Raw genomic sequence first — 22,107 nt, forward strand, 5'->3', positions numbered from 1 at the left:
GTCCAAAACTGGCCCAGATTACTGCTTATGTACTGGATGAAGAGAGAGGGTCAGAGGGGGACAGAGCAAGAGAAAGAAAGGGGGGCGGGGCAGGGTTGGGGGAAGAAGAGCACCAGTGTTCTTTGTAGGAATCTGCCTTATATCTTCAGGTCATCTTTTTGCCACAGCTGTTTCCTCCATCCCTCTGACCTCCAAATATCCATAAACTTATATCTGAAAAGCAACCACTGAGGGCTGATAAGAAATTCTTCTGAGGAACTTGGAGAGCCTACAATATCTTGACTTTAATTCATGTTGATAATTTAGGAACTTTTTTTTTTAAGTGACCAAGAATACCAAACTTAAAAATGAGCAAAGGATCTGAATAAACATTTCTCTGAGAAGATCCAGAGGGATGGGATGGGGAGGGAGGCAAGAGGGGGGATCAGGATGCGGAACACATGTAAATCCATGGCTGATTCATGTCAATGTATGGCAAAAACCACTACAATATTGTAAAGTAGTTAGCCTCCAACTAATAAAAATAAATGAAAAAAAAGTTCAAACTCTTAAAAAAATAAAATAAAATCATTTGTCTTGCTAAACACTTCTCTAAAGAAGGTAGACAAATGGCCAATGAGTCCATGAAAAGATGCTTGGCGAGCAAATCCAAACCAGTATGAGTTATCGCTGCACACCATCAGGATGGCTATTTACACACACACACACACACACACACACACACACATACACACACACACACACACAGAAAAATAACAGATATTAGAGGATGTGGAGAAAATGAAACCATGCACAGTTTTGGTAGGGATGTAAAAGGGTTAGCTGCTTTGGAAAACAGTCTGGCAGTTCCTCAGAAGGTCAAAGAAAGAGTTACGATTTGATCAAGCAATTCTATTCCTAGGTATGTACCCAAGAGAAATGAAAACATGTGCACATGAATATTCATAGCAGCATATGTGGCTAGTCACCGGACCCATACAGAAAAAAAGGCTTTTATTCTCACCTCCGTGGATCGTGAACTTCAACAGCAAACTTTTTCTCACGGAAATATAAGTTCTCCAGCTGTTTCCATTGGAATAACTAAGAAATGAAGAAAACAGAAACACCACACAGCTTTAATTAATGTAACTTTTACTAAGGCTAGAAATCAGCTTAATAATAAAAAAATCAAGAATTAAGATTGAGATTAGGCATGCGCCTTTTTACAAACCAACTATAGCGTGAAACTACTTTATTCCTTCTTTTGACAGTAATCTTCACTTCACCACTGTTTCTTGAACAATAAAACCAAGCAACTGTGGGGAACATGCATACTATTTTTCCTTTGACTCAACTAAATAAAAGAGTGAGTAAGGAAACTGTAGATTCCAGTAAGCACATGCCTTCTGATCAAAGATGTTGACTTCATATTTAAATGGAAAGAGATTCAAAGGGATGTTTCAATAAGACCACAGATTAAATTTCAAAAGAATGCAAAGTGAAAGTAAAACGGAACCCCAAGCAGGGGTGATTCTCCGTGATAATTTCCCCGCCTACAAGAGTTCCCCTAAATGCCACAGGAACTGAGTGCTAGGAATTGGAGGCTTGGTGGGATGGGAGTGAATGCTGACACTGCCCTCTCGGTTTCTGAGCTAGAGCTTCCAGTTTTTGTAAGAGAATTCATCAACATATTCCCACTGTTGATACTCTAATGCTGCACGAGGTGTTATCTGTCAGTTGGGTGGGAGAAATACAACTTACTAGCAATGGGCATCTGAAAATTTAACGTGTAAAAAGCAGCGCATTTACAGAATTGAGTGGGCCCTCCTGCATTTTCTGGGTTCATTCCCAACCCTTCACATTAGCCTGAGATCCAGCTTGTCCTTTGAACTTTGACTTCATAGTTGGGAATTCCTTTTCTCTATCCCAGTCTTGTTGGCCAGAGAAATACTAGTACAGCAATTTCATTCCATTATTAGACTTTAGCTGGATTTTTAACTTACGTTCAAAGAATCTTCATAAAACATTCTGATCATTAAGAAAATAACTTCTCCGCAATGCACCACCAGCAAAACCATTTCCTGGGGTACAGGAACCAAGACTTTTCACCAACCTCATTTAAAAGGAACAGCACAAGCTGATGGTTCCTATGCACATACAGCTGGGAGACAGACCTGTTCAAACTGGGCCCCCCACCCCAGTGAAATAAACCATCACCCACTGAGAACACAGCCCTTTGTCGTCTGAGCACGTAGAGTCTAACTACAACCCTCACCCAGGTAAAAAGAGGAATTCGTGGGAGCTTAAAGGTACATACCGATTTCCTAAAATGTCTGTAGTTTCCAGGCTTTCATGTCTCTTAATCCCAAGGTTCCACAAGTGGGATAGCAAGGGGAAGGGAATCTCCGAGGTGCTCTCTCCCTCCCCCGCTCCCTCCTGTCCCAGCCGGGCAGCTCCGGTGAGTTCGGCACGGAGTTTCCTAAGACACTTAGGTGTAACTCAGTTTCACAAACCAAGCCTCCCACGGCTGACACGCTCCTGACATCAGCAATTCCTCCAAGTGACACCACCCCGGTTCCATTCCTTCCTCCATCAGGGAGAGGACGGCCAAGTTCTCTCTAGCTGATTTCCCCAGGAGAGAGATGCCCTTTCCACACGGGGTATGGGGGAGATTCAGATGGTATTTCCTGGGAAGTAAGTTGCTTTGAATCCGGGCACAAATTTCACTGGAGGCTGGGCGAAGGAGACGTTGCTCCCGGTTTACTCACCCTGGCCGCGAACAGGTTCGACAGGAAGAGCCACAATGCAGCTCAGCTGTGTTTTCCTTTGCGTCCATTCCCACACACATAAAAACTAGGGCTGGACTTGAAACCTGATCTCTGTAAAGCTGCCACCTCCCCCTCTTATCACTTACAAACGTGAAACACAAGGCTCTCCATTCGACACATCCCAGAGTTGAGAACAGACAGCCCCCTGCAGCAAAAATCCTACTTAAAAGGTGAAAGGTTTCAGCTAATTTTAAAAGAGTTTGAAAAAATGAGATGGCAACTGGGTTTGCAAACGAAGTTATGGGAATGAGCCTGCATTTTTAAGTCTGAAAGGCAAAGCCATTTCCCCATCTGAAATCTTAAGAAGTTGTTGTAATGGGGGAGCGGGGTAGGGGGAATTCCTTGGTGGCCCAGTAGTTAGGACCTGGCGCTTTCACTGCTATGAGTTCAATCCCTGGAGTTTTTGCAAAATGTGATTTCATATATGTGCCTGTAATAGTACATAAGTGCACAGGAATGGCACAAACTTCATTCGTGACAGTGGTTCAGGACAGTAGAATATACGAGGGGTTCATGGCACCACAAACTTCAATGTTACCAGTCATGTTTATTTTATTACTAAAAATAAGATGAAGTCAATATAACAAAATATTCATAATCATCAGTTTAAGTGGTTAGGCAGGTATTGTCACATTCTTGGTATTCCTGTTTTTTTTTTAATTTCTAAAAATTATAGAAGTTTGTATAAAATGAACAGTGGTCAGTCTATTTCATATGAGAGTGAGATTTCCACTTCCTAACCATTGGGAATCATCTAATTTAGACAGGTATTACCTGTGTGATTCTTATCCCTGTTTGAAGTAGCTAGGAAAACACTTCTAACTGTAGTGGCACTTGATCTAGCTGGCAGTTGGAAATAAGCTAGCTTGTCTTTTCAAATTTCTGAAATCATTCTTCTACTGTGCTTTTAAACTATCTTGGAGTTCTATCTAGATCTCAGAGAGCCAGGATGAGACTCTGAAAATGCCAGTGGAACTGAGGTGAAGTGGATTCCTTTACTCATTCAACACGCCTAGGAACGCACCTGGCACCAGCAGTCAATTGCCCAATCTTCATTCCTGTCCTTCTGGCCAGTGTTTTCCTTAGAGCGTAAGTACGAGGTCCCTCTTTGATCAAAGTCACTCAAGATTTTGGGCCAGTGGAAGGATAAGGGGAAAATGTCAGAGAGATAGCCACCAGGCTGACCTGACTTGCTGGGGTCTCTATTTAAGAGAAATGGCCTGACGAGGAATTCCCTGGTGGCCTCCAGTGTATGCATGCTCAGTCACGTCTGCCTCTTTGGGACCCCATGGACTGTAGCCCACCAGGCTCCTCTGTCCATGGGATTTCCCAGGCAAGAACACTGGAGTGGATTGCCATTCTGTTCTGCAGGGGATCTTCCCAACCCAGGGATCAAATCCAAGTCTTCTGCATTGCAGGCAGATGCTTTACCTCTGAGTCATAAGGGAAGCTTCTCTTGGTGGTCTAATGGTTAGGATTTGGTGCTTTTACTGCCATGGCCTGGCGTTCAATCCCTGATGGGGGAAGTAAGATCCCTGCAAGTCAAGCCGCACAATGCAGCAAGAAACAGACGGACAGAGAGAAATGGCCTGACATGTTAATAAACCGCGCCAGTAATCCTGCCTGGAAAATTCCATGAACAGAGAAGCCTGGTGGGCTATAGCCCATTGGGTTGCAAACAGTTGGACATGACTGAGTGACTAAACAACTCTAAATCACCTGCAAGATGAAGAAGAGTTGCAAGAAACCATTTAAGGAAAAAGATCAAGATTCAAAGGAAGGCACAAGGGAGCTAAGTATGCTTTACATTCTCCATTGCTTGCAGAATACTGGACCCCATACAGAGAAGCACTATTATAGGGTATGATGTCTTACAGGATAGAACAAGGCTACTATATATATTGAATCTTCCCTCATAGCTCAGTCGGAAAAGAAATCTGCCTGCACTGCAGGCAGACCAAGGTTCAGTTCCTGGGTCGGGATGATCCCCTGGAGAAGGAAATGGCAACCTACTCCAGTATTCTTGCCTGGAGAATTCTGTGAACAGAGGAGTTTGGCAAGCTACAATCCATGGGGTCACAGGAGTTGGACATGACTTAGCGACTAAACCACCAACACCACTATATATATTATATTTTATGCATGTATGTGTATAGAGAAAATTTGTAATATTAAAATAGAAAGATTTTTTTTTTTCCAAAATGAAATTCCCACTCTTGGAGATTTGCAGGGGAGGGTGGGGTGGGAGAAGAGTTTTATTTGCTTTGCCACACAGAGTTAAGAGCATGAAACTGGACTGTTTCCTAAAGCGATCATTAAACAAGCCTAACGACAATCATTAATTGGTATTTATTGTTGTTTACGTGGCATGCACTAATAGGGTTGAATTTGAAATTGTGTTCTGTTCAGAATTCATGGTGTTAGTGATGAAAGGAAATCCTTGTATGGTGACAATAAAACTATAAATTAGGTCTTTCAGACTTCTTTCTGGGCTTCCCAGGTGGTGCAGTGGTAAAGAATCCGCCTGCCAATGAAGGAGATGAAAGAGATGCGGGTTTGATTCCTGGGTTGGGAAGATCCCCTGGAGAAAGAAATGGAAACCCATTCCAGTAATCTTGCCTGCAGAATTCCATAGACAGAGGAGCCTGATGGGTGACAGTTTTGAAGCTCTATATTTATCTTGTATAGTTCTTCTACTCTATGCTCATATAGAATGATTCGTTATGCTCTTTACCATCAAAACAAGGAAGAAGATAGCAAGAGATGAAATAATAGTTAGGATTAACTTTGAGATTACAAAATAAATAGAGATACAACTGAAAAAGTCAGAGAGAAGCAATGAGAACAGTGATAGTAGCAAAGAGATAATAAAAAAAACTACAATAGGAAAAGAATATTTCCTTAGGTTACAAATCACCTTCTCTTAGAAAAACAAAGTGTCAAAAATGTAATAACTGACAAAGAAAACCAAAGCTGAATCAAATCCCATTTTAAAAGTGAATGTGTATATAATACCATAGTCAGAATCTATTCCCTTTATCCTTAGATGTGAAGGAAGTTGACAGTTTTAGAATAATTTGCCACACATTATTACACTTATGAGGCTTCCCTGGTGGCTCAGTGGTAAAGAATCTGCCTGCAAATGCAGGAGACTTGGGTTTGATCCCTGGGTCAGGAAGATCCCCTGGAGAAGGAAATGGCAACCCACTCCAGTATTCTTGCCTGGGAAATCCCATGGACAGAGGAGCCTGGTGGCTACAGACCATGGGGTTGCAGAGAGTCAGAAACAACCGAGCAACTAAACAATTACGCTTTAATGAGATGCATGGGTTGAGTATTTAAGCAATTTTGTTGAAACCTATAATCCATATTTAGTTAGATCCCTCCAATATAGACTCAAAGAACTGGAAGAAATCACCTTTCCCCTTCCTATTCTACAATCACACTGATTCCTAAATATCTGAGATCACAAACTTTAGAAAAAAAGACTATAAGGGAAAGCACAAGGACTTTTAGGAAACCAGAAGTCACATACTTAAGTCGCTCTTGTCCTCTACACATTCCTCTTCAATTAACAAATATATCTTGTCCACCTTGTACATGCAAAGTCCTGTTCTCGTTGGAAAATAATGACCAGCTCCCCTCCCTTGTGATGATTACCTGAACCAACTGGACCATATCAGAGTGCCTTGGCATACATACTGATTTCAACACATGTGCTTTATTTGGCAAGTTGCTTAACTTTCCTCAGTTTCAGTTTCCTCATCTGTAAAATGGGACCAACAACACCTGCCTCAGAGGATTGTTGGAAGGGTTTAGTTGAGACCATGTTCACAAAGCACTTAGCACAGTGCCTGGCTCAGAATCAACATTTAGTTAAGTGACACAGTCAGTTGTATCCATTAGGGACTCTCAGTCCAATTCCCTTATTTTATCATCTTTTCTCAAAATGGAGAAGAGCCACTTAATGGCAGAAGTGAAGTGTTTCAGTCATGTCCGGCTCTTTGTGACCCCGTGGACTGTAGCCTGCCAGGCTTCTCCATCCATGGGATTCGCCAGGCAAGAATGCTGGAGTGGGTTGCCATTTCCTTCTCCAGGAGATCTTCCCGACACAGGGTTTGAACCCAGTCTCCTGCATTGCACACAGATTCTTTACCATCTGAGCCACCAGGGAAACCCACTTAATAGCAGAACTAGAACTCAAAACAGCTGTCTGGATCCCACATCTGTCTTTCCACCGATGAGAAACAGTCAAGTTATTCTGTTGACACATCTGTGTCCCTTAGGTTTCCAAAGCTATGAGCTTCAGCCTCTGTAAAAACTGCTCTATCTCTGTTGATTTCATTGGTCGTTTCCTGCTACACCCTCTAGGTAGGAAATCTGTTCACTGTTTCTGTATTGCCAAGGTCATAGAGGAGGGACATGGGGACAGGTCAAGGGCACGCCCACAGGGAGACTCATGGCAGCAAGCTAGCAAGTTCCCTCCGGTCTGAAGCGCTCAGAAAAAGAAGGGACATGCCCTAACACATGAAAAATGCCGAGAAGCATGCGCCAGCTAGGGGGACCTTTGGAGTAGTGAAAGACATGGAAAAGTCTTAGACAGAAAGGATTCAACTGTCTGTGAATCTTGATGGATTGAAAGCTGACAGGGTCCAAAGTTTTAACACTAGGTAATGATAGGAAAGATGTCATCAGAAACTTTTTTTTTTTTTTTTAATAGCACTTATAACACAGGTTAATCATTAAACTGCAGATTCACCTGGAAATGACTAAATTTGGGATAGTCACAGCCGTGGAGTATGACTGTACCTCAAATAATGACTCAGAGTAATTTCCCTGCTATAACTTGAAGCAAAAGAAGATCACAGTATTACTTATCTTTTTTCATGTAAAAAAAGTTACACCTGATGAGTATGTTGTTAGTACCTACAAGCCAGCTTGTTGCTGTTGTTTAGTTGCTCGCTCCTGTCTAGCTCTTTGCAACCCCATGGACTGCAGCAAGCCAGGTTTCCCTGTCCTTCACCATCTCCCGGAGTTTGCTCAGACTCATGTCCATTGAGTCGGTGATGTCATCCAACTATTTCACTCTTTGTCACCCCCTTCTCCTCCTGCCTTCAATCTTTCCCCAAATCAGGGTCTTTTACAATTAGCTGGCTCTTTGCATCATCAGGTGGCCAAACTTTTGGAGCTTCAGCATCAGTCTTACCAATGAATATTTAGGGTTGATTTCCTTTAGGATTGACTGGCTTGATCTCCTTGCAGTCCAAGGGACTCTCAAGAGTCTTCTCTAACACCACAGTTCAAAAGCATCAATTTTTCAGTGCTCAGCCTTCTTTATGGTCCAGCTTTCACATTCATACATGACTACTGGAAAGACCATAGCTTAGCTTTCACTATATGGATCTTTGTTGGCAAAGTGATATCTCTGCTTTTTAATATGCTAAGTTTGTCATAACTTTTTTTCCAAGGAGCAAGTGTCTTTTAATTTTGTGGCTGCAGACACCATCCGCAGTGATTTTGGAGCCCAGGAAATAAAATATATGTTTTTTTCCACTGGAAATGAAAGTGGAAATCACTGTTTCCACTTTTCCTCCATCTATTTGCCATGAATTGATGGGAATGGATGCCATGGTTTTAGTTTTTTGAATGCTGAAATTTTAAACCCACTTTTCACTCGCTTCTTTCACGTTCACCAAGAGGCTCTTTAGTTCCTCTTCACTTTCTGCCATTAGAAAGCAGAAATGGTATCATCTGCATATCTGATGTTGTTGATATTTCTCCCACCAATATTATTCCAGCTTCTGATTCATCCAGCCCGGCATTTCACATGGTGGACTCTGCATATAAGTTAACTAAGCAGAGTGACAATATACAGTCTCATTGTACTCCTTTCCCATTTTGAACCAGTCTGTTATTCCATATCTGGTTCTACCTGCTGCTTCTTGACCTATAACAGGAGTCAAGGTTTCTCAGGAGACAAGTAAGGTGCTCTGGTATTCCCATCTCTTTCAGAATTTTCCAGTTTGTTGTGATCCACACAAAGACTTTGGTGCAGTCAATGAAGCAGAACCAAATTTTTTTCTAGAACTCCCTTGCTTCCTCTATGATCCAAAGGATGTTGGCAATTTGATCTCTGGTTCCTCGGCCTTTTCTAAATCCAGCTTGTACACCTGGAAGTTCTTGATTCACATACTGCTAAAATGGCACTTAAAAGGATTTTGAGCATTACCTTACTAGCATGTGAGATGAGTATAATTATATGATAGCTTGAACATTCTTTCACATTGCCTTTCTTCAGGATTGGAATGAAAGCTGACCCTTTCCAGTCCTGTGGCCACTGCTGAGTTTTCCAAATTTGCTGACATATTGAGTGCAGCACTTTCACAGCATCATCTTCTAGGATTTGAAATAACTCAGCTGGAATTCCATCACCTCCACTAGCTTTGTTCATAGTAATGCTTTCTAAGGCCCACTTGACTTCACACTCCAGGATGTCTGGCTCTAGGGAAGTGACCACACCACCATGGTTATCCAGGTCATTAAGACCTTTTTTGTACAGTTCTTCTGTGTATTCTTGCCACCTCTTCTTAATCTCCTCTGCTTCTGTTAGGTCCTTGCTGTTTATGTCCTTTATTGTGCCCATCTTTGCATGAAATATTCCCTTGGTATCTCCAATTTTCCTGAAGAGATCTCTAGTCTTTCCCATTGTATTATTTTCCTCTACTTCTTTGCAGTGTTCATTTAGAGGCTTTCTTGTTGCTCCCTGCTAACCTCTGGAACTCTGCATTCAGTTGGATGTATCGTTCCCTTTCTCCTTTGCCTTTTGCTTCTCTTCTTTTTTCAGCTATTTTAAAGTCCTCCTTAGACAACCACTTTGCCTTCGTGCATTTCTTTTTCTTTGGGATGGTTTTGGTCACCTCCTCCTGGATAATATTACGAACCTCTGTCCACAGTTCTTCAGGAACCCTGTCTACCGTATCTAGTCCCTTGAATCTATTTGTCACCTCTAGTGTATAATCATAAGGGATTTGATTTAGGTCATACCTGAATGGTCTAGTGGTTTCCCCTACTTTATTTAATTTAAGCCTGAATTTTGCAATAAGGAGTTCATGATCTGAGTCACAGTAAGCTCCAGGTCTTATTTTTGCTGACTGTATAGAGATTTTTTTCATCTTCAGCTGCAGAGAAAACAATCAATCTGATTTCAGTACTGACCACCTGGTAATGTCCACGTGTAGAGCTGTCTCTTGTGCTGTTGGAAGACAGTGTTGTTTGCCTTCCAGAGTACCAGAAAATTAGAATTTTGTAGGATAATGAGCTTTGAGAAAGCCAAATTGACCTACCTTCTGTTCAGCCAGCCATCTTTGACCAGTGAAATATGTGACTGAGAGTGAGTGTCCCCAACAACCTTATGGGGAGGTACTGCATTTAGCTCCATTTCACAGAAGAGAAGACTGAGGCTCAGAGAGACTTAAGTAGACAGAGCAAGGTCACAAAGCAAAACAGGTGCAGATCTGAGATTCACACTCAAGCACAACAATGGCTCCAAAATCCCCAGCATCCCGCCTTTCTCATCTGAGAAGAATACACTATGGAGATTTGTTATGTTAACCAAAAAAGGGAGGAAAAAGGAGTAATTCCCAGATCTACCTCACAGGAAAAAAGAGCAGCAATTACAGTAGCCATTTGTAGAAAAAAGGTTTACTCTGAGTCTCTCATGTTTTACTTACTTATTCAATCAACGATGATTTTGCTTCACTTCCCACCCTCACCCACAACTGCCAGAACATCGGGCCATGTCTGGAGATACTTTTGGTTCTCACACTGGAGGGGAGGCTGTTCTAGCATCTTGTGGTTAGAGGCCAGGGATACTGCTGAATATCAGACCATGCGCAGGACAGAATGATCTGACCCCCAACATCGATAGTACAGAGACTGAGAAAAGCTAAGTCATCACTGTTAATAACATAACTATGCTTTGGTAGGTGGTGGGTGTTGAAGATGATGATAAAAGTTTTGCAATGAAATAATGATTTCTGGAGTTCTCTTTTTCTCAACTAGGTAATGCCTTTAGAAATAAATAGCTGTCTGGATTGTTTTCTAAATGCAAATGTTACCTCCTAGAGGGACTTAGAGCAACTGATAAGACAACAAGAGGCCATGCTCTCAGTGTCTGGGGTGCTGAACTAAAATTTCGTAAAATATCACTTTGCTGACAAAGGTCCATATAGTCAAAGACACAGTTTTTCCAGTAGTCATGTACAGATGTGAGAGTTGGACTACAAAGAAGGCTGAGTGCCAAAGAATTGATGCTTTCGAATTGGGTGCTGGAGAAGACTCTTAAGAGTCCCCTTGGACTGCAAGGAGATCAAACCTGTCCATTCTAAAGGAAATTAACACTGAACATTCATTAGAAGGATTGATGATGAAGCTGAAGCTCCAATACTTTGGTCACCTGATGCGAACAGCTGGCTCACTGGAAAAGACTCTGATGCTGGGAAAGACTGAAGGCAGGAGGAGAAGGAGGTGACAAAGGATAAGATGGTTGGATGGCATCACCGAGTCAATGGACATGAGTTTGAGCAAACTTCAGGAGGTACTGGAGGACAGAGAAGGCTGGCGTGCTGAAGTTCATGGGGTTGCAAAGAGTTAGATACAACTTAGCAATTGAACAACAACAACCACCCAATGGTACACACTCAGGTAGTGAAAATTACTTCATCAGATGTGATGTTATAACCTTGCACACATAAAACATAAGGTCTTAAATGCAAGGAACAAAACATTCCGAGTATTTTTTGCAATGTTTAGGTGAAGATGTCCTGGGTATCAGAAAATGCAAAACATAAAATCTGATCAGGAGAATGTCATCTCATATAAATTCCTTCTGTGGCCAAATCTCTAATTTCTCAGGGCTGATCTCATGACACTTGTTAGTACCTAGAGTGGTCACTGCATGTGTCTGGTATATTCCATGCTGACCTGTCGTCCAGAGATACCTGTACGGCTTTTCTGGATGCTGACAGCTGGCATCCCTTCTCACAAACTGGTACCCAGGCTTCCCTGGTGGCTCAGCTGGTGAAGAATCTGCCTGCAATGCAGGAGACCTATGTTCAATCCCTGGGAGGGAAAGATCCCCTGGAGAAGAAAATGGCAACCTACTTCAGTACTCTTGCCTGGGAAATCACATGGAGAGAGGAGCCTGGTGGGCTACAGTCCATGGGGTCACAAAGAGTCATACACAACTTAGCAGCTAAACCACCATCACTGCTTATTAAATATTTTCAATAAAAATCTCTAATTTTGAATATGATTTTCTCTTTTCAGGTATATTGTCAGGGCCTTGATGACTAAGACATGGGTTTTTCCTTAAATGAGATAAAGAATATAAAGTACACATTCAGAGCCCTTGCAAACAGAACAGGCTCAAGAAAATTTGTTGGAAAAATATCAAACAGAGTATATTGCTAAAATTTTGTTCCAGAAGGATGAATGAATTAAGCCAAACTGATCTTTAGTTATAAGTACAGAATGAAGAATACTGTTTATGCCTCGTGAAAGAGAAAAACTTTACCATGTTTTACGTGCTAACTGGTTTTTCTGCATTTGGACTGGTCAGTCCTATTAGAGATCTGTCTTTCATTTTTCTATATATGCCAACAATTCAGCCATTCGGTAAGTGCCTATCAACACAGAGTAACAGATGAAATAAAGAAAATCTAATGGTTTTGCCTGATCAGCAGTCACTTTCTTTTTTTCAACCATCACCTTCAGTTTCTACAGGGAACAAACTTATTCGTTAAGCTCTAGCTGCAGGGGTCTCTCAGTTTTTATAATGTGCCCATCTCCCTCCCATCAGCATACACCGTTCTCTGACATGAACATGCCAGCCCGTTTTTATTTTAAGCCTGGCTCCTTCTCACCCTCAGGTCTCAGCTCATATGTTACCTTTCTCAGAGAAGCCTTCCCTGAACACATGAAACATCCCCACCTGTCCCATTTTCATCCCTCCGTCTTATTTGTTCCCATCAGAGACTATTAAAAATCTATATCTTCATTCTCTGCTAACTTGTTTGTTTCTCATTAACCAGCCTCCTTGAAAGACTTCAAAGGGAACAAGCACAGAAGGACACAAACTACTTGTCACTCCCAGGATCTATTTTCCTCCTTCCTTTTCACAACAAAACACCTTGAGTGATGGCTTTGTCCACGACCACCCACCTAGAGGATACACTTCTAGCTTCTTTTGCAGTTAGACCTGGTGATTTTATGAACAAGACTGCTTGCCTTGGCTTCTTTCCATCTGCCTACTGATCATGAGATGGAAATGGAGACTCACCAATGCCCATCCAATTCTCTAGTTCCCTGTCTTAGAAGATCTGCTTCAAATTCTCATAGTTCTCATAGTGATTAATTATAGGGGGAAAAGACAGATACCTGTGCTGCCCAGTAAAGTTTCTATAAATTAGAGTATGGTATGAAGGGAAAAATAAGTAACCATAAGTTTTTGTGTGTGTGTGCAATGTCTATGGGAAAGGAGAAGGGGAGGGGATAAATTAGGAGTTTGGGATTGACATACACACTACTATATATAAAACAGATAACCAGGCCCGACCTTCTGCACCGGTCGCGCGCCCCACGCCCGGCGGGGGCCTCGGCGCCCCTTGGTCCCCGCGACCCCGCGCGCTCGCTCGGGGGGTGGGGAAACTCCAGGGTCCCCTGCCCCACACCACTGCCCCTTCTTTCTCGGGCAGACCCCCCCAACCCCAGCCTGTCCCCCACCCCGCCGTCGCCTGGCCCCCCCAGATCGTCAAGCTCCGGAGTCGTGGCGGGGGGGCCTCCCGGATCGGCAGGATGTACCCCCAGGGAAGGCACCCGACCCCGCTTCAGTCCGGCCAGCCCTTCAAGTTCTCGATCTTGGAGATCTGCGACCGCATCAAAGAAGAATTCCAGTTTCTTCAGGCTCAGTACCACAGCCTCAAGCTGGAGTGTGAGAAGTTGGCCAGTGAGAAGACAGAAATGCAGCGACATTATGTCATGTACTATGAAATGTCCTACGGGCTCAACATCGAAATGCATAAGCAGGCCGAGATTGTGAAGCGCCTCAGTGGGATCTGTGCTCAGATTATCCTCTTCCTGACTCAGGAGCACCAACAGCAGGTCCTGCAGGCCGTGGAGCAGGCCAAGCAGGTGACAGTCGGGGAGCTGAACAGTCTCATTGGGCAGCAGCTCCAGCCACTGGCCCACCATGCCCCCCCTGTGCCCCTCACCCCTCGCCCAGCGGGGCTGGTGGGCGGCAGTGCCACGGGGCTGCTGGCCCTGTCGGGAGCCCTGGCCGCCCAGGCTCAGCTGGCTGCGGTCACCAAGGAGGACCGGGCAGGTGTGGAGGCAGAGGGGTCCAGAGGAGACATGGATTCGATCTCTGGTCCAGGATGATCCCACAGGCTGTGGAGCAACTAAGCCTGTGTGCCACAATAATTGAACCTGTGCTCTAGAGCTGAGGAGCCACAACTACTGAATCCTGCGCTCCTTAGAGCCCGTGCTCCACAAGAAGCCACTGTGATGAGAAGCTCGCCTAACTCAACTAGAGAGTAGCCCACACAGTAGCAAAAACCCAGCACAGCCTTAAAAGAAATAATTAATAAAAATAAAATTAAAAATGTGAGGAAAAAAAAAAAATAAAACAGATAACCAACAAGGTCCTACTGTATAGAACAGGGAACTATACTCAGTATTTTATAATAACCTATAAGATAAAAAAAATCTGAAAAAATAGAAATACATGTATGTATACATGATTATATGAATCACTTTGCCGTCCATCTGAAAGTAACACAACATTGTAAATCAGCCATATGTCAATAAAAATTTTAAAAAAGAAAAGAAAAATAAGTGGTCAATGAAGGAATTCACTAACTCATTGGGTCCACATAATGAGCTGTGAGGTAGAGAAACAGAATTCTTTGATTTTGATAGTTGAGAAAATAGAGACCCAAAAGGCTAAGAGACAGCTGCAGGTCAGCCAGCGGGTAAGCAGAATGCAGGACTGGTTTCTATTTCAAATCCATACTATAGGGCTTTGGTTCTCCTCCCACTGACTCTGTGGAAGGTTTTAATAATCACATTGATTATTGGTGTGGCTGGAGCTTAATTATAGACTTTACAAACAGGATGGACCAGTCTTTGGGTTCTGCAATTCGCTTTTCTCCCTGCACACCATAATTCATTTTGTATTGATGCAGAAAGGACGAGTGGACAGCACATGTTGTCTTCTCTCTCCTACTGTTAACCTCCTCGAGCATTTCAGCAGCATTAGAACTAGGTTCATGGTGATGGGGCCGTGGGGGAGGAAGCAAGGAGGATTTAGAAATCCTCAAGTTGGCTGTGCTCATAGCTAGTGGGAAGCTGCTGGGTAGCGCAGGGAGCTCAGCCTGGTGCTCTGTGATGACCTGGGGGTGGGGTGGGGGGACAAGGAGGGAGGCTCAAGAGGGAGGGGATGTAAGTATGCTTACAGCTGACTCATGTTGTTGTCCGACAGAAACCAACATGACACTGTGAAGCAATTATCCTCCAACTAAAAAAAAAAAAGACACATACACAAAAAAGATGGCCGTGCTTAGAAAAATAAGCAAGTCACTGAGTTTAAATAAAATGAACATTGTACTTTCCTGACAATGCAAGAGGAAGATTTTTGTGCTGGTTACTTAATTTGTCTGGCTCTAGGCAACTGGGAAATCCAATAATTAAAAAAAAAAGTTTAGTTAACTGATGTTTAAAGGACTCTTCCCCACCCTGAAATGTCCTGGGGTAATGAAGTGTGTCTTAAGACTCTCTCAGCGTGTTATAATGCAGCAAGATATTAATCTTGAAAAGCATTGTATCCTACTATGGTCTACTATAACACCTTGACTAGTATGTCATTTTTATTCCTCCCACCTCTGACAGGCTCTGGCTTTCCCCAGTGAAATAACTTGCTAGAGGGGTACAAATCAGCCATAACAGATCCTGACACTTTACTCAGTCACTGACCCATTGTCTACGTTGTGAAGACTTGAAATACTGAGTGAACAATAAAAACCCAGAAGGGTTTTTTTTTTTTAAATAAAGTTTCATCATTTTTAAGTATGAATGTCCTACAATTTTAAGCTGAGTTCTGGTATGTTTCACATTCCCAAAGAATTTGCAATGACACATTTCATGTCGAAAGGGCAGATTTAAAAGAAAAACTGCTTATGATCTGAATTTTTAATACCTCAAATCTTTGTGGATTATAACTCTGAATTTAAAACTTTTCTCTTTAATCTGCATCATACCTTAGGGCATTGTGGTGAATGAACTGAGAGGCAGAATGCCTACCAGTCTCTGAAAACAGAAAATGTGAGCGTGTACTCTCAGGTGGAGCACTAAGACTCTAGGTCTGTGGCAATGTTGGATCCTTCCTTAATCAAATAGGAATCCAAGAATATTTCTCATACCCATCTTTATTGCCTCTCTCCCTGACCATCAATGAGTAATTACCAGGTATGGAGTAACGATTGCAAATCAGGCATAATGCTAAATATAATCTCATTTAACTCTTACAACCCCCCTATGTAGTTGGTGGCATCACCATTGTGCAGATCAGGACACTGAGTTTAAAAATAGGTTAAGCAACTTGCCCAAGGTCACACAGCAAACAGACATCAGAGACAGGCTTTAGATTTCTTCCCATACCCTTGGCCCGTATCATTATACTACACAGATGCTTTTGCTGGGTATTCTGGGAGGTAAAATAAATACAGTCCCCAACATTCAGAGGCTATAACTGATAGACATGTGGAAAGGACAGAAGGGTTCAGCCTGTGGGACTAGGACCAACCATTTTTCAAACTAGCCTTCTGACATATTATTGGCAAAGCTTCCTCCTTCTGGGCTGTTCTGAAGCCATGTAATTATAATGCAGCAGGCATGTGGTTCAAGAGGCTGAGGATCTACCCCGCCTCCCACTCCGGCCTTTGTTCCATTCTGATTTGCCAATCTGACCTTCTTTTCTGCCTGGCCATTGGTCACTTGCTGGAGCAACGGCCCATGAAAACAGCTGAAGCATGTCCTCCTTTTATATATCAGTGTTCACGTCCTTTTAAATTATGCACTCCCTTATTTGTGCCAATGGAGCCAGGACAGGGACTTGAAAAACTCCACCCGCCAACAAAACCCTTAAGTTGTCTGGACAGGGAAAAATAAAGATCCGGAAGCAGAATCCCTTGTCAGGCTTAACAGAAGCAGCAAGGAGGAGGTGAACTATGGTGGAGAGTGGATACCTCCAAAAATAACCAAGAAGGAGAAAGCAAGACACTTATGACACCAGATGATTGGTTTATGGTCCCTTTTACACTGAGTGGCATATCTTAAAAATGAAATAGGAAAACTCTAGAAGGAAGTGGCTTCTGATCCTTGTCTAGACTCTGAAATGAACAAGCAAACCTGATTATGATCAGTGTCAAACAATATTTACCAATTTCTATGAAACTGTGAATGTGAAGAAAGGCCTGTGAGTCATGAGCAACTGAGAGGAAATTAACAGCAATATTTACTGTGCAGATTCTGATTCACCATTATTTTGGAAGAAAGCCTGGTTGTTTTCAGTAGATCCATTTAGAATCTGTGAGAATCTCAATTTTCTCAAGGCACATTAGCTAAGAAATTATTTGTGAGTCAATTTAAATTATATTTTATATGCAAATTCAGAACAAACAATTTTTAAGAAATGTTATTAACATAAAATTCAGGGAAGAAATAAATTACCAAAAAAAGAAAGTCAACTGAGATAAGGTCTGCCATAAGAAAACATGATAGGCAGTCATTTGATCCTACACAATAGATAAACTAGGGGCTAGTTTCAATAAGAAACTCATTATGCTCCAAAACCATCCTCCTAGCAGTGGAAACAACTCACATGTCCATCATGAGAGAACTGGTTAAATAAAGCATGTATTTCGACACCATAGAGAACTAGGCAGCTTTAAAAAGAGTGAAAAGAGATCGGTTTTGTGAGTGGCTTGGAGAAATATGACATAGTATGAAACAGCATACAGGGACTTCCCTGGTGTTTCAGTACCTGAGACTCCACACTCCCAATGCAGAGGACCCGGGTTCGATCCCCAGTCAGGGAACTAGATCCCACCTGCTGGAATTAAGAGTTCACATGCTACAAGTGAAGATTCCATGTGCTGCAACTAAGCCCCAGCACAGTCAAAATACATAAATAAATAAATATTTTTTTAAAAAAAGAAAAGAAATAGTATACATAGTAAGGTTTCTTTCTTGCTGTAAAAGCTTGGTATACACACTGACAAAGTCTGTATGAACCAGTATCGGTCTCTTGACAATGCTTATACAGGCAAAGGATGAGGACTGAAGGACTTCCTACCCCAACTGACATGCTTCTGTAGTGGGTGCTTTTTTTGTCTGTTTCTTTTAAAATGATTATTTTAAATGTTTGCTAAAAACATTAAAATTAAATATATAACTGCACAGTAAAATGATCTTGAAATATATTTAAAAAGTGATATGCCTATCATTTCTTTATTAGAAATTTATCATTGTTTATCATTATTAGAAATTCAATCTTAGAAACAAACTTTCAAATACAATCCTTGCTGGGGAGTTCCCCAGGGGCCTAGCGGATAGGGTTCTGGGCTTTCACTGCCGTGACTAGGGTTCAATCCCTGGTCAGGGAACTGAGATCCCACAGGCCCTGTGGCACCACCTAAACAAACAAAAACTCAAACCGAAAACATAACACAACCACTAATTACTTATACTCCTCCTGGAAATTAAGTATCCCTCATTTCAATTGATCTGGGTCACTGGGCCAAAATGACAGAGATCAAGTTCTAACTGTGTAATTACACACAGGTTTGCTTACTGTCACTCACCAGGCGGATCTCTGCTGAAGTCATGAGACTACAGGAAGAATAAAACTGAAATCCAGAGACAGGAAACTTAAGCCCAAAACCTGAGAACACCAGAAAACTCCTGACTACATGGAACTTTAAGCAATAAGTGACCGTCCAAAAGCCTCCATACCTACACTGAAACCAACCACCACCCAAGAGCCAGTAAGTTTTAGAGCAAGACATACCATGCCGTCTTATTTTTATTGAGAATCCCCAATAGAAAGCCACAGTGCCCAGCCAGTCTGATCCAGGAGAGCTGAATGGGCATTCAAAGGGGACTGCGGTTTGCTCTGGGAGACACCCTTTCATGTTTTCTGTGCCAATTTCACAACCATAAAATGAGGAGAAAAGGGTAGCTTATTTATTGCCTAAATTCAAAGGAAGATTGTAAGCACCAATTGAAGCTGAATGGACACTTAGAAGATGAAGAGCGTGTGGTATTAAGAACAGGGCCTGACTTTATGAAAAGCATGGCTGTTTTTCTAGTACACATTAAAGTCAGAGACGGATGGAAGTGCTAAGAGCTATTTAAGGCTGTGATGTCGGGGTGTGATAGCGCAGGCCGCTGGACCACGGTCTGTTGTTATAGGCCATTGTTTCACAGCTGTGATTCCTAGACAGGGCAGCAGAGGACAGACAGGGTGGCAAAACCTACCAGCATGAGTAAGTTATGTCCCTATAATACTGAGTAGGCCAGAACAGCTAGGTGGGTTATCTACACAAACTCATCAATTCTTACAAAGGCAATAAGAAGTATTGTACACTTATGCTTGGTCAAGAAGAACAATCTCACAATCAAATTGCCAAGAATGTAACTTATTAGCTCTGGAGAATCCAAACCAGACAGCATACCTTTATTAAACAGCACATAATTCCTCTATCAAAAGCAGACATGTTAAATGTGGAAAATTGTGAAACAAAGATAAACAATGATAACAGCAATAGTAGAAGATTACTTGTAACTACACCCCTGAGAGATAACCAGCACTCAAATTTTTGGCTTACATCTTTATAGTTCATCCATTTGTTTATCCATTCATTGTAAAGATGTATATGTATGCATAAGTGTGTGGATGTGTGTATGTATTTTTATATATAGATAAAATTTATTAAACAAATGACATCATCATGTTCATACTAACTTAAAATAGAAATTAGATGTGTACACTTATAAACTATGTTGTGATCAACATCCTTGTAGTTAAATCTTTGTGCATAATTTTACTAATAAATGATCAGACATGGGATTGCTGTATAAATGGTACATGAATGAGTTATAAAAAGTGTTTCACATTTAACTTGACTCTTCTGTACACCTAGGACTTCACTAATCAAAAATTCTTTACGCAAGATTACTTGTTGCCTCTTAAAGTGACGTTTTTAGCTCTAGAACAGCTTAGTGTTCCCATAAGTATCTGAAATGATTCACACTTACTTTCCGAGGTTTCACCTTATCTTGCAAATCATACTGGCCAATTCCTTTATAGCTGATTCCAAGCCACCAAGGAAGTCCTTGTTTATCCTGGAAGATGGAAAAACATGAGAACCAAGACCTAATTGTTAAGTCTTCTAGAGATGAAGTAATATCTCCCAATTTCTTGCTTTAACAAGTATCAGCAAGTCAAAATAATTTTGTCTTGGTAAACAAAACACTATTTAAAATCCTGACTTGTTATTAGAACACTTTCTTAGAATTCCTTCAAATAAGATCTATAAATCAAAACACACCAATACTATTAACACCATCAAAAAGAAAGACATTACTGTTAGGATTAAACAATTGGAAAGAAGATATAAAATATAAGTAATTCAAACAGGAATTAATCCAGAATACAAAGACAGTTAGTCATTTAAAAAAAAAAGAAGAAGAAAAAGAAAAAAGCTCTTTGTTCTCTTGATTAGTAACTAGCTATAAAGGTCAGGGAAGTTTCCAAAAAATTACCAAGATGAGAAAAGTGGTTCCAAATCCTAATGTTTATAAACTTAACAAGGAACATGGGAATACTAAAGCACTCTTCAGATGAGTTATACGATTCAAAGCCAAGATGCTTGAATAATGACTTTGAGGTATATATGGGGAGAGGAGGAATTTTTTTTATTCATAAATTTATCTTTTAGGTCTTGCCAAAGAAACGGTATACTGACAAAGGGAAAGAAAAAACTTAGGCTTAAACATATACCCATATGCAAACAAATTAAGAATCAGTAGAAATTAAAATGGAATTGGTACATATTTTTAGTAAAAGGTGTCCTCATCATACAGGTATTTATGATCCAACTCCCCACCATTTGGAATTGCAAACACTGTCAGAGCTTGGAAAGTCACTCAAGACTGATCAAGTATAAAATTATACCTCTTTCAAACAAGACTCTTTTATTATCCATATGCTTTGTTCTCTGTCATCTCAAAGTGTTTCTTAGTCAATTTCTGCATGTGTATGAAATCTAAAAATACTACCCAAATATAAAACATACCAACTGAAAATGGGTACTACAAATCTTGTAGAAACTTGAGGATTTTATGAAGCTGCTTAAATGTTATGGGATGATTCTCCAATGACTCTCATACAAAGGTGCTATGAAATGTACATCTAGTAGTATTGAAAAGGCACACAATTGGAAAAGACATAAATCAGCAAAAGTAGGTAAATGCATAGGTGTGCCAGAAGAGAATAATGTGAATATTTCAGGACTAACAGGCTTTGGGAACACATGTGGACATAGTTAGTATTTTATAAAAATAATGTGCTTTATAATTTGCTATGACAATGACAAGATATCAGGCTTTTATTTTTTTTTTAAGAAATTCAATTCTATTCTAAATGCTGAAATTTCTAGAGATAATTTACATAAATATGCATATTGATTAATGTGATTTTAGAAAGTTAGTGCTGTTCACTAATGTTCATACTATAAAACAGTCATGATGAAAGCTTTGTCATATAAAAGTATTTACCTTTACTGCGTAATAATGGACTCCATAGGTTGGCAGAGCTTCTACTATTTTCATATACCTATGAAAAATGAATGTATGTTATAACCTCTTATTAAATTAGTTAGAGGGCCCTTTTGGGAAAAGTGATCTAAAGAAACACCATTTGTATCTACTTTACTCATTAAAACCACTTCTTTAACTAAAGGCAGAAATAGAATAAACCACTCTAGGGAGTAATACATTTTACCTTACTCAAATGTTAGAAGGTTGTTAACAAAAATTCAATTTCAAAAAGCTAGAGGAAATATTATTTCCTGCATATTAAAATTTCTATGGCTCAGAAACATATTATACTTTATTATAAACACAAATTGCAAGTATATTTTTAAACTAGCACTTAATGATGCAAGACATTAGAATCAACTTT

General features: G+C 41.0%; 2 protein-coding genes across 6 annotated transcripts in view; one reads left to right on the plus strand and one right to left on the minus strand.

Annotated features, from left to right (window-relative positions):
- The window catches only part of FRMD4B (FERM domain containing 4B), a 360,069-nt gene that overhangs the window by 23,446 nt on the left and 314,516 nt on the right, over nt 1-22,107 (minus strand). For all 5 annotated transcript variants that reach the window (XM_043443093.1, XM_043443091.1, XM_043443090.1 and 2 more), the window contains 3 exons: nt 21,702-21,759; nt 20,181-20,267; nt 1,004-1,080 (listed from right to left, as the gene is read on the minus strand). In XM_043443093.1, coding sequence (XP_043299028.1) covers nt 1,004-1,080; nt 20,181-20,267; nt 21,702-21,759 — 222 coding nt within the window. The remainder of the gene's footprint in view (nt 1-1,003; nt 1,081-20,180; nt 20,268-21,701; nt 21,760-22,107) is intronic.
- Nucleotides 13,375-15,365, plus strand: LOC122424981 (transducin-like enhancer protein 2). The gene is made up of 2 exons (XM_043443261.1): nt 13,375-14,232; nt 15,346-15,365. Exons 1-2 carry the CDS (start codon nt 13,662-13,664, stop codon nt 15,363-15,365), a joined length of 591 nt encoding a protein of 196 aa, XP_043299196.1. The 5' UTR covers nt 13,375-13,661.

Source organism: Cervus canadensis, chromosome 22, assembly GCF_019320065.1.
Source record: "Cervus canadensis isolate Bull #8, Minnesota chromosome 22, ASM1932006v1, whole genome shotgun sequence".
Classification (NCBI taxonomy): Eukaryota; Metazoa; Chordata; class Mammalia; order Artiodactyla; family Cervidae; genus Cervus; species Cervus canadensis.